Source organism: Alosa pseudoharengus, unplaced genomic scaffold (assembly GCF_046254945.1).
Source record: "Alosa pseudoharengus isolate Yale_2024_CS ecotype anadromous, Long Island Sound unplaced genomic scaffold, YU_APseudo_1.1 YU_APseudo_1.1_scf_9, whole genome shotgun sequence".
In the NCBI taxonomy this organism is placed as follows: Eukaryota; Metazoa; Chordata; class Actinopteri; order Clupeiformes; family Clupeidae; genus Alosa; species Alosa pseudoharengus.
The window spans coordinates 1,376,776-1,388,982 of record NW_027468881.1 but is presented as its reverse complement, the minus strand read 5'-3'; the positions used below and the strand labels follow the sequence as shown (position 1 = coordinate 1,388,982).

The 12,207-nt window shown below is 39.4% G+C and overlaps 1 protein-coding gene across 1 annotated transcript in view; it reads left to right on the top strand.

Moving 5' to 3' along the window:
* The window catches only part of ctnnbl1 (catenin, beta like 1), an 86,603-nt gene extending 86,090 nt beyond the window's left edge, over positions 1 to 513 (top strand). The window contains exon 16 of the mRNA XM_076277449.1: positions 223 to 513. Within this exon, the coding sequence (XP_076133564.1) occupies positions 223 to 311 (89 nt within the window). The 3' untranslated portion in view covers positions 312 to 513. The remainder of the gene's footprint in view (positions 1 to 222) is intronic.
* The last annotated feature ends 11,694 nt before the right edge of the window (positions 514 to 12,207 follow it).

Genomic DNA, 12,207 nt, shown 5'->3' with positions numbered 1-12,207 from the left:
ATATGTCACAAGAAGTTATATATCGCGACTCTACAGTCGGCAAAAATACCTTAACCTGTATAATGTACCTTTAAGTATAACCGCTCATATGAAATATACAAATGTAGCTGTGTGTATAACCACTATGTGTTCACAGGATATTGTGAGTATAGGTTTTCATCGCATGAGAATACATTTGATGACAATGAATTTCTAAACTAAATGAGAACTTCTTTTTTACAGAATATGTGGAAAACATTGGAAATGGGAAGAATGAGGAGTTCAGAGAAAATGAACATAGAAGAATTATGGAACTTGTTGAAAACTTCTGACATGCTTAAGATAAAGTGGTTTTCTTTTTTTACTTTATTAGTGAGAAAAAAATATTTGCTGTAGGAAATGCCATTGATTCTGAACACACACTCGTACCATGAGTTAGTCATGGACTTAATACAGGAGAACAGAAGTAACCAGATCTGTACAAGCACTGTAATTACTTGTATGAATAAAACAAGTTTTGTATTTGCCACAAAATGAGAAACTGTTATTTTTTGTGCATTACCAGTGTTGGGGAAAGTTAACTTTCTAACTAGTTCAAAGTTCAGTTCACAAATTTTGAAATGAACTAGTTCAGTTCATAGTTCATAATTAAACATTTTGAACTAAGTTCACAGTTCCAAAAATGAACTAGTTCATAGCTCTTTTTTCAAATGTCTTGGCTGTCTTGATTTTTTTATTTGCTTGCACATACCTTGAAAGGCTAGCCGGGTCCTTCAGTTCAATGTGCCGTTTCAGGTTTGCTGTGGATGTGACTGAAATGCGATTTTTCTTTTTGAAAGCGGCGGGCAAAGTTGCACAGAAATGTACGATTTTTCCCATCCTCACCGACTTTGTCATAAAACATGTTTAAATAATCATACGCCTTGCTGCTTTTTGGTTTTGATGACTCATGCGGCGGTGCGACACTGGTAGCTGGTGTTGCCAGATTGGGTGTTTTTTCCGCTCTCATATTAAGGCCTGTTTACAATGTGTTTTAGCTGGGTTATCGCCTGGAAGGCTATAAAAAAATCTGGCACCCTATTGAATAAAGTGAAACTGAGAGAGCGTGCTGTTCACAGACACCAGAATGAACAAGTTCACAGTAACGTTCATCAGGCAGTAATACAGTACGTTCAGTTCACGTTCGCCCAAAATATGAACGAGATCATGAACTATCGTTCAATGAACGCATTCAGGCACAACACTGTACAATACTCACTGACTATATGTAGATCATTCTATAATTACGGCTACATTTTGGGTCTCTGAGATAAACAATGTGTTTTTAAAAAATTAAATCTGTTTTGAACAATAATGCAATTATTGAAAACAAATTATGTTTTATATATAGTGCACCCTTTCAAGTTTTCCACATTTTGTTGTTTCAGACTCATCTGAAAATGGATGTAATTCATTTTTTTCTCATCAATCTACACATAATGCTCCAATGCTCCACTAAAAAAACAGGTGTTTGGAGTGTTTTGTAAATTTATGAAAAAATAAAAGACTGACTATTCATACCCTTTGTTATGACACTTTCAATTGAATTCTGGTGCATCCTACTTCTATCAATAGTCCTTGAGATGGATCTAAAACTTGATTGGAGTCCTCCTGTGCCTAAATTAATTCATTGGACATTATTAGGAGAGGCAACCATCTGTCTATATATAAGGTCTCACAGTTGATGGTGTATGTCAGAGTGAAAACCAAGCCATAAGGTGGAGATAATTCTGTAAACCTGCAAGACAGGATTGTGTCAAGACACAGATCTGGGTAAGGGTACAAGAACATTTCAGCAATGTGCAGCATTGAAAATGCCCAAGAGCATGGTACTCTCCATCATTCTCATCATGGAAAAGTTTGGAACAACCAACAGTCTTCCTAGATCTGGCCGCTCAGCCAGACTGAGTAATCAGGGACGAAGGGTCTTTGTCAGACAGGTAACCAAGGACCCAATTGTCACTATGAATGAATGAATGTCAGTAAGTAAAATTATGTATTAGGCCCGAAGTGCAGTGAAAGCATGCCATCTCATGACCATGAAACATTTAATGACTATAGATTCACCCTTGAAAAATCTTGTGATTCCAATTATCCTTCTAATCCATTTGATTTCAGTCATTTCTTTCAAGTCATCAAATATTAAATCCACAACAATCTGGGTTTAGAACAAACCACAGCACAACAACTGTACGCTGCTTTCCAAATATCGCCTTGGATAACCAGCAATGACTCTTCTCAATAGGAAAAATATGGCGTTTAGAGAGAAGGACATGGTAGAGCTGAGGTGCGTACAGTAGACCCCGAAGCCATTTGTTTTGAGAATAATGGCTGGCTGATGAAGTTAAGGCTCCCGCACACAGTTACGAGGGTTGCAGTGCTGGAGACGCATCCCGTTCACTTTACGTGGGCTTACGTCATCCGTTGCCGAACTGAATTGTGGATCCGTTGCGTCGCGTTGCTCCCGTCGCTCGCGTTGATAAGTTCAGCTGTTGATGCACCTATGGACGGCACAGGCCAATCAAGCCAATTGACGGACGGCACCAGCCTATCAAAGTACGGTTATACTTCAAGTCATTTGCATAGCTACCGTCGGGAACACCCACTGGCATGCATTGACGGAACGCAACTGTGTGTATGAGCCGTTATTTACGGTGGCCTGGAAGTGCAAAAAAAAATAACAATGGTAAATGAATTATTTACAAGATTAAAAACAAATGTACAAGTTTAAAAACAAATGTACAAGTTTTAAAAAAAAATTACAATGTTTTAAGCAAATTTACATTTTTTAAAAACAAATTTACAAGTTTTAAACAAATTTACAATGAGTGAACAAATTTACAAGTTTTTGGACAAATGTACGTTTTTTATGGAAAGGGTAGGTACAATAGACGGAAGTAGTGGCTACAGGAATTGAGGTCTTTTCGAACAGTAGCGTGAGCCTGGTAAGCTGCGTGAGCTGTGCTGTGAAAGAAAGCTCACATTTGTTTAAAAACTTGTACATTTGTTCACTCATTGTCAATTTGTTTAAAAACTTGTACATTTGTTCACTCATTGTAAATTTGTTTAAAACTTGTAAATTTGTTTAAATAATTGTAAATTTGCTTAAAACATTGTACATTTGTTTAAAAACTTGTACATTTGTTTTTAAACTTGTACATTTGTTTTTAATCTTGTAAATAATTCATTTACCATTGTGTTTTTTTTTTTTGCACTTCCAGGCCACCGTAGTTATTGGCTGGCTATGGGCTAGCCGGAGCCAGAGCCATAGAGAGATTTCTCTCTATGGCTCTGGCCGGAGCTAGCCGGCTCAGCCAAAACCTAAATGGCGGCTGCTGAAGCTGCCACTTCATATGTCTGTTATATTGATTTACTAGATCTCAATATTTCCAAGCAATGCATGGCTTACAATATAAATACAAAATGCAATACAATGTGATAATAATAAAAAATTCTTTCACAATTATGGAGCCTAGGCTATTTATTTTGTTATCTGTAGGCTACTAAACAATTTCAAGTAATAATGTCCCTGCTGTTGTGTAAGAATAGGCCTAGATGCTCACTTGTCAAACTTCACAGAGTAAAGTTATGCATATATTTATGACATGTAATTCGCTATTCAATAGGGTTAATATAAGCACACACTGTTATTATGTTGGACAACTGCGCATTTCACTTAAGTGCAGCCTGCGTCGTGAACTAGCAACGCAGCAATCTCTGAAAACGGTGGAATGTTACTGCAGTAATATCGCATTCAATGCTGTAAATCCCTCCGTTCCAGAATATTTGGTTCATATAATCAATCTTTGGTTCAGGTGTTTGTGCAACCGGGCCCTGAAGGTCTAACAAAAGTTTGAGTATACAGTAGGCCTACGTAGGAATTAGGAAAGGAATTAGGATTATGTGTGAAGTGAGATAAAAATTACCTTGTCTTTCCGCCATTTAAACTCAGCGCGAGAAAAAAAAAGCCATTGCTTCTGTACAGAAAACGTGCAATTTTAATTGGTCGTGGATGTTATTGAGCTTGTAGAAGTTTTAACTCTTACGTTCTGAACATCTCGCACTGCCATTGCCCGATGTCATTTCTGAGTCATATCACTCCATAATCTGTCTCTCTTTTAAATGCCTGAATGGTAGGCTACAATGACTGTTTTATATATAATATCGAAACAAAATAACCCAGGCAGTCTCATCTACGAGATGTTTAGGCCTCCTCCAATACTGGCAGCTGGGCTCATATTTGCAGATTTGCTTAGTGGCCTACCAAGGCTCTGCAACGAGACGCGACATGGGAGAGAATCATCGGTCAACTTGCACTATAGCATATTCTACTTTCTTATTGCACACTGGAGAGGAAAAATGCTGGTAGGCTACGATAGGCTACTTAATTTACACTTTTTGTTACCTTTAGTGTGTGTGCGTGCGTGCGTGAGAAGGGTTGCTCAGTGAAACATCGGAATACACCAATTCCGCAACACCATCTCTGATAGCCTAGGCCTAAACAAAGCAACATGCATAGAAGCAACTAGGCCAAATTACTGCCTGAGGAAAATGTGACTATTTCAAAGTGTGCTCGTTTTTTTTCGGATGTAGGTAACACAATTTAACAATGTATAGACTATTTTTTTCATTTGATTGGTTCAACCGCCACCCGCCCGAATTTAATTAAAATATTATACAGTGGGCATCGCTTTCAAATGGCCACTTAACAGTCGCGCATTACGAGGCGTGAAGCTGTGTGAAGCTTTAGTACCACTTTCAGCCACTGTGCGTCGCTCTGCCACTGTACATCGCTCTGTCAGTAGCCTGACTGCCGCCCCTTCTGAAAAAGCAGGAGGCTGCCTTTAAACATAATTGTTACCGAGAGGAATCCCAGCCTACAAATTCAATAACAACATAAATCATGCATAATTAAACATTACCTCGATTAAGGCTACTTGGGTATGGCTTATGGCTTGACTACACGGTGGTAGCGAAAATCGAAATCTGCTTTTGATAGCCTACCGGTGCCGCTCCACAAAACGAAAAAATATCTTAATTTGCTGTCAGTTATTGTCAGTGTTGGGCGTAACGCAACTACGCAAATCAAAACAGTGTCTTAAACAGTCCTACTTCTTGACTGCTATGTAGTCAATTGACTGCTTGACATGTCATTTTTATTTTTCTGTACAATAAACAAATACATCTGCTTTATCCCGCAGAATTACATTCATATTTGTCTGACTGCAGACGCGCCACTTCCCTCCCCATATTCCAAGATTAAGATAGTAGCCTATACAAAAAGCACTTCATACTATCATAAAAATTCGTTAAAACGAATAGCTATTTGCAATTTGACAAAACACTGGTCCTCATTTTGCAAATGCGAGGACGATATGAGCCTGTTGCATTTAGTTAGATGTCCGAGTCACGCATAATGTTTGAAAACCACTGGCTCGTAATCACAATAATTTAACACATGACAGTTGGATAGCCTACTTCATCATGTCCCCATGCCTACATTTTTGTGAGTAGCATAGAGATCGTTAAAAACAATTAAGTATGGCTCTCCGTTTGGGACATCGAAAATGTATATTTTTAATAGGGCTGTCAATCGATTAAAAAAATTAATCTAATTAATTACAAACTCTGTGATTAATTAATCTAAATTAATCGCATATATAATTTTTGCTGTGAAAGTATTTTAAATATTTAAATTCAAATGAATCATTGAATAATCAGCATTAGTGACATTAAAGTTCAAAAACTCTTTTATTATTATTTTCACTGTTCAAATAATGGCCATAATAATCTATGATATGACCTAATATGCTGAGGAAATAAATTCAAAAGTGCTTCGGGAAGTTTTTTTTTCACATACAAGGCATTTCAGGCCACAGATATAGGACACAATGAAAATAAATTAACACTCCCCTCAATGTCAACACTTATTTCTTTGCATTGATGTGCGACTATAGAGTTGATGAACTCCGGCGATATGCAAATTCCTTGCTGCAGACATTGCAGAGGACTTTATTTTCAACACTTTATTTTTATCAACACCATCAGGCCGTTTTTTAAAAGTAAATGTTCCAATCAATGATCCAGGCAGCACGTTTTCTTCTCTCTCCTTCATTTTACAGTCTAATTTTTACTGACTAGAACGGCTCGGGGTCAAAGATCATACGGAATCGATTAATCTGCACTAATAATCAATTTTTTTTTTTCTCAAATTAATTAATCGAAATTAATCAGTTATTTTGACAACCCTAATTTATAATATTTTAGTCTACAAGCTAAGGAAATGGCATGTGGAATGTTGTGTGGAAAATCACTTCTTTTCAGTATCTATTTTTGGTTTGGGCAAAAAGTGTCTCAACTGTACTCAGTCTACCCTACCTTTGCAACATTATTAAATTAATCTGTCACCATATGCCTAGGCTACGTTTGCAAAGAGGAGAACATTTTAATTTGATTCACAATGAAACGTTACATTTAATTTACATGTTAACAATGAGTAGTTTTGGTTGTTGTTGGTGGCGTTATTGCATCCCTTTTATGAATGCAAAATTATTCCCTCGCGATTGGAAGCTCCTGTTGCCGCATAGGCTACGCATTTCAAAACATCGCAACGTAAAATGCCACAAAAAGCTGTTTATGAATAGGTCTTAGTGAGTTAGGAGTTCTCTCGACTTCTTTTAAGCTGTCACAGACTTAGGTGCTACTTTTAGGTCTAAAATGCTTCGTGAATTACTTTTTGTGAAAAAAATTAGGAGTCCTAAAGTTAGGAGTGACACGCCCATTATTTTTAGGAGTTGCTCCTAAATTCGCCAGTTAGGAGCTATTTTTAGCCTTAAAATTCTTTGTGAATACGGCCCCTGAATAAAAAGGCCTAGCCTAAATCAATCAAGAGTAAGGCAAAACAAATAGCCTAATGAAACATACGGATTGATGTAGTATCTTTGTAACATTATTAAATTATTCTTTTACTATGCCTATACGTTTGCAAAAGAGAACATTTTAATTTGATTCACAATAATGTTACATTTAATTTACAGCGGGGAAAATAAGTATTGAACACGTCAACATTTTTTTCAGTAAGTATACTTCCAGTGAGGCTATTCACATGAGATTTTCACCAGACATTAGTATTAACTTAGGTAATCCACACATATATAAAAATCCAAACATTAATGTCTAAAAGTAGAGTTGAGTAAAAAAGTGGAATGGCACAGGGAAAAAGTATTGAACACGCTAAGAAAAAGCAGTACTCAAAGGCAAGGAATGGCAAAGAACAGACTGGAATCTATAAGTATTTAGAGAAATTATCCCTCCTATCTGTGCAAATTGATATAAACCATAGGTAATGCACTCCACCGCCATGGCCTCTATGCACGCTCATCCCACATGATTCTATTGCTGAAGAAAAACATGTCAAACCTCTTTGAAAGTTTGCTACACAACATTTGGACAATCCTATGAAATACTGAGAGAATATATTCTGGTCTGGTGAGAGCAAAATTAAACTTTTTGGATGTCATAGTCATACTATATACTTACATGCTGTCACACTGAGTGATTACCTAAGGGCTAAAATGATTCCACGAGGACTGAGGATAACGAAAACACAATTTTTGGGACTAGAAAACAAAGAGTTTTGCGATCGATGGTGTTCACTTGATCTCATGGCCCTAACGATTGGTGAAATCTCCACACAACTGAATTCTGTTCGCGACCGTGTCACTGATGTAAAGAAAGAATTATCGGAAAAACTACATGACCAAGAACGGGTCGAAAAACTGATAGAGGACTGTGAAAAACATTAGAGGAAGAACTGAAATTATCGAAGAGAAAAAAGTTTGAACGAGACCGGGCGGACTATGAGGGTGGCGCTGTATACAGATGGCGACTGCCGAAGACAACGGGGGATAACCAAAGTGGACAGAGAGGAAGACGCACCAAACACTGACACTCCTTCTCATCCCGCGACTCAGACTCTAGTGTCAATACGGATTATGGCCACTCCTTTTTTAGTCCAAGATCAACACACACGAGGAAGACCACCGAAACCACAGACCAGAGGAAGGGGAAGAAGAGGTGTCGCCGTGGCAAACGGCTACCAAAGCTACCAAAGGGATTCACTCACTCGGAGACTGAACAGGAGCTAAACGTCATCAATTTGTCTGGTAAGACAATCTCGGACACTTGCATTTCAGCCCTTTCAAAAGCCTTATCTTTTGTCCCAACATCCCAATGTAATGATTTTAACACACACATTGATATGCAACGATTTTTTCGTAACCTGAGACTAAAAGAGTTCTTCAATAATAACGCTTTCTCAACCAAGGACGATATGCCAACTGTAGGCCTAACTAGTGTTGGACTTGACATTCTTCCACAGCCCAGGGGGGCAGCGGATATGATGACTTTCACACTGCACACGCCCGTCGAAACGGAAACTTTACAAGCACTTCAAAGTGAACAGACCCTCACTGAAGCAAGAACTCGATTCAGAGGTAAATCCTATTTTATACCTCCAAAACACAGAAATCCCTCCCTGGATACATATTGCAGGTTAGTTGAGCAGGAGGTAACAACTGCTATACGTAATAAAAGGGAATATAAAGTTTGGAATAACCTAACCTCGAAGCAAAGACAAGAATTGAGAACTTTACAAAAAGATGGGGAACTAATTATTCAAAATGCAGACAAAGGTGGGGCAATTGTCATTTTAAAACGAATTTCTTATGAGAGAGAAATACACATCCAATTGAAAAACACCAAATTTTACAGGAAGTTGGATTCTAATCCCATGCACTCTGAGTTTCAAGAATCATGTGCATGAGAAATTAAACCAGTTAATGAAAATGGGACATATAACCAAAAATGAATATGCATATATGAAAGTGGATTGCCCCATTACTCCAGTGTTTTACACCTTACCTAAAATCCACAAGCACTTTGTGGATACACCACCTGGACGACCAATAGTGGCGGCAATTGGCTCCCTGACGGAGAAAATTTCAGCATTTGTCAATCACACTCTACAATCACTGGTCATTTCTCTTCCATCCTATGTGAAAGATTCTATGGATTTTATTAAAATGATTCAGTCTGTACAACTGAAAGACTCTCCACAACTTCTAGTTACAATGGACGTTGAGTCGCTGTACACCAACGTCCCTTTTGAGGGTGGCCTACAAGCTATAAAATCTTTTCTAGAGAAAAGGACCAGTAATAGTCCAACAACTGAGTGTCTTATCGAACTAACTGAGTGTGTCCTGTCATGTAATTATTTTTTGTTTGGTGCTAATTTCTATCTTCAGATCTCGGGTGTGGCAATGGGATCAAAAATGTCACCCAGCTTTGCATCCCTCTATGTGGGACTCTTCGAATCAAACGTGATCTTCAATACACAGAGGAACCCCTTCGTACAGAACATATCATACTGGAAACGCTACCTGGACGACATCTTTTTCATATGGGATGGTGATGAGAACGAGCTAAGCATTCCATTCATATATGGGTGAGAACAACCAATATTTGAGATTTACTATGTCCGTGGATAAAACAAAAATTTACTTTTTGGACATTCTTGTAATAAGGGAAGGAAATGTGTTAAAAACAAACCTATATCGCAAGAGCACAGATAGAAACTCTTTGCTACATGGGGAATCGTACCACCCGACATCTCTAAAGAAAAACCTTCCCATCTCCCAGTTCAGTAGAATCAGGAGAATCTGTAGCTCGGAGGACGACTATCAATCTCAATCAACCATTTTGAAAAAAAGGTTAAAAGAAAGGGGCTACAAGGATCAATGGATTGGAGAAGCTGCTGATCGTTTTAATAACATGTCCCAAGATCAATGCTTGAATAGGAGAACAAAAAATAATAAAAAAAAATGGAATCAAGAATATCATGTTGTGTACAGTACTCCCCAATTGCCAGGGACATTGTAGAGTGTAAAAAGCCAGAGTGTAAAAAGACATTGGCACATCATTGACTCTGACCCAAGTTTAAAAAAGATTTTCCCCAAACCACCGCGTGTGGTCTACAAAAGACAACCAAACCTTCGGAACATGCTGGTGAGGGCAAAATAAATAAATAATAAGAACACTCACAGGACTGAACAGTAAACACAAACTAGAGGATAAATCAGACCCCAGCTCTTTTGCCATAGAATGAAATAACTTTGACTCCAGATTCGACACAGTGGACCACTCAGACACCTGCAGAACTCTACTGGAGGCCATTCCCACCCTGGAACCAGACCCCCAGGTCCCATTTACAACTGAGGACGTGCGTCAGCAGCTGAGGAGATGCAAGCCTGGGAAAGCTCCGGGTCCAGACGGCATCCTTGCCCGGGTGCTAAGGGACTGCGCAGCTGAGCTCTCCCCCACCATCTATTCACTGTTTGCCGAGTCATACAAAACCGCTACTGTACCAGTGCTGTGGAAAACATCTATTATCATACCAATACCCAAGAAACCCCGCCCCCCCGAACTCAACCACTACCGGCCAGTTGCACTCACCTCAATAATCATGAAATGCCTGGAAAAACTGATCCTCAGAACCCTCCTCCCAGTTGTCAGCCCACAGCTGGACAGCCACCAGTTTGCCAGGCCAGGAGAGGGACGGAGGATGCTGTGGCATGTCTCCTCCACTCCCTCCTCCAACATCTTGAAACACCTACAAACTTCGCCAGATTACTCTTCATTAACTTCAGTTCTGCCTTCAACACCATCCAACGCCACCTGATGATCAACAAACTCTACCATCTGCACGTCCCCCCGACCCTCATCCACTGGATCCACAACTTCCTCAGTGACAGACCACAAGCCGCCAAGATTAGTACATCCGTACAAGATTAGTACATCACCACTCACCACAATTAACACCGGCGCCCCGCAGGGGTGTGTCCTAAGCCCCTTCCTCTTCACCCTCTACACCAATGACTGCGTCAGTCCCACACCCATCACCACATACTTCAAATACTCTGATGACACTGCTGTACTTGCACTTCTCAATGACAATAACTCCATATCTCGTACCAAGACTCCATTTCTCACCTCACACAATGGTGCACTGACAACTACCTTCAGCTCAACATCAGTAAAACCAATGAACTTGTAATCACCAACACCAGAACACCATCTGACACAATCCACAACCCCACCTGCATCAACACTACACCGTAGAAATAGTGGACTGTTTCAAATACCTTGGACTCACCCTGGACAATAAACTCAGCTTTGAGCAACACACCACTGACATACAAAAACGCAGTCAACAGAGACTCTATGCCATCCGTAAGCTCAGATCACTTTCTGTTGCCCCCTGTCACTTGCTCCTCCTGTACAAAAGCATAGTCCAGCCTATACTCCTCTACTGCCTTCCCTGCTTTTTCAACATGCTAACTGCTGCCAACAGAAACAGACTCACACGCATTACCCATACCGCAGCCAAAGCAATAGGCCTCCCCACCCCTAATTTATCAGACCTCAACAGCACACTCACCAAGAACAGAGCACGGACCATCGCTCATGACCCCACCCACCCCCTCAATCCCTTCTTCATTCTGCTTCCATCAAAACGCAGATATAGGGCTATGGGGTGGAAGCGAGTACGCTTCGGGAAAAGCTTTGTGCCCTCTGCAATAGCAGCACTTAACAACAGATCACAGCGGTGATGGATCACTGTGCTGCCCTCATTCCTCTGTAATGTCAACTGGTGATGGTTTTCCTGTTTGTATCTGTGTAAAGTGATGTATATGTGCTGTTTGTGTGCTGTTGTGATGTGGGTGTGGTATGTGGTGGCAGGGTGGTAGGAGGTGGGTGAAGAACCGTGACTGTGTGCATCTATGTATTTCATGTCTGTGAGGCTTGTATGGTATGTGAAAACAAATTTTCTATGTAAGGACAAAATAAACTAACTAACTAAATTAGAACTAAATGAAGAGAAAATTAAATATATGCTATTTACTAAAGCAAGTAACATTGAGGTTAATGGTGTGCAAATAACCACTGGTTCCAGCATTGATAGAGTTTCTGAGTACATCTTGGTATATGGCTGGATGACAAACTCACATTTAATTACCATATAGCCATCCTAGTAAAAAAAAAATTGGTTTCTTCTATAGAAACAAAGTCAACCTCCCTATGAAATGTAGGAAACAAGTTGTTGCAGTTTTTATGTCAGTTCAAGACTAT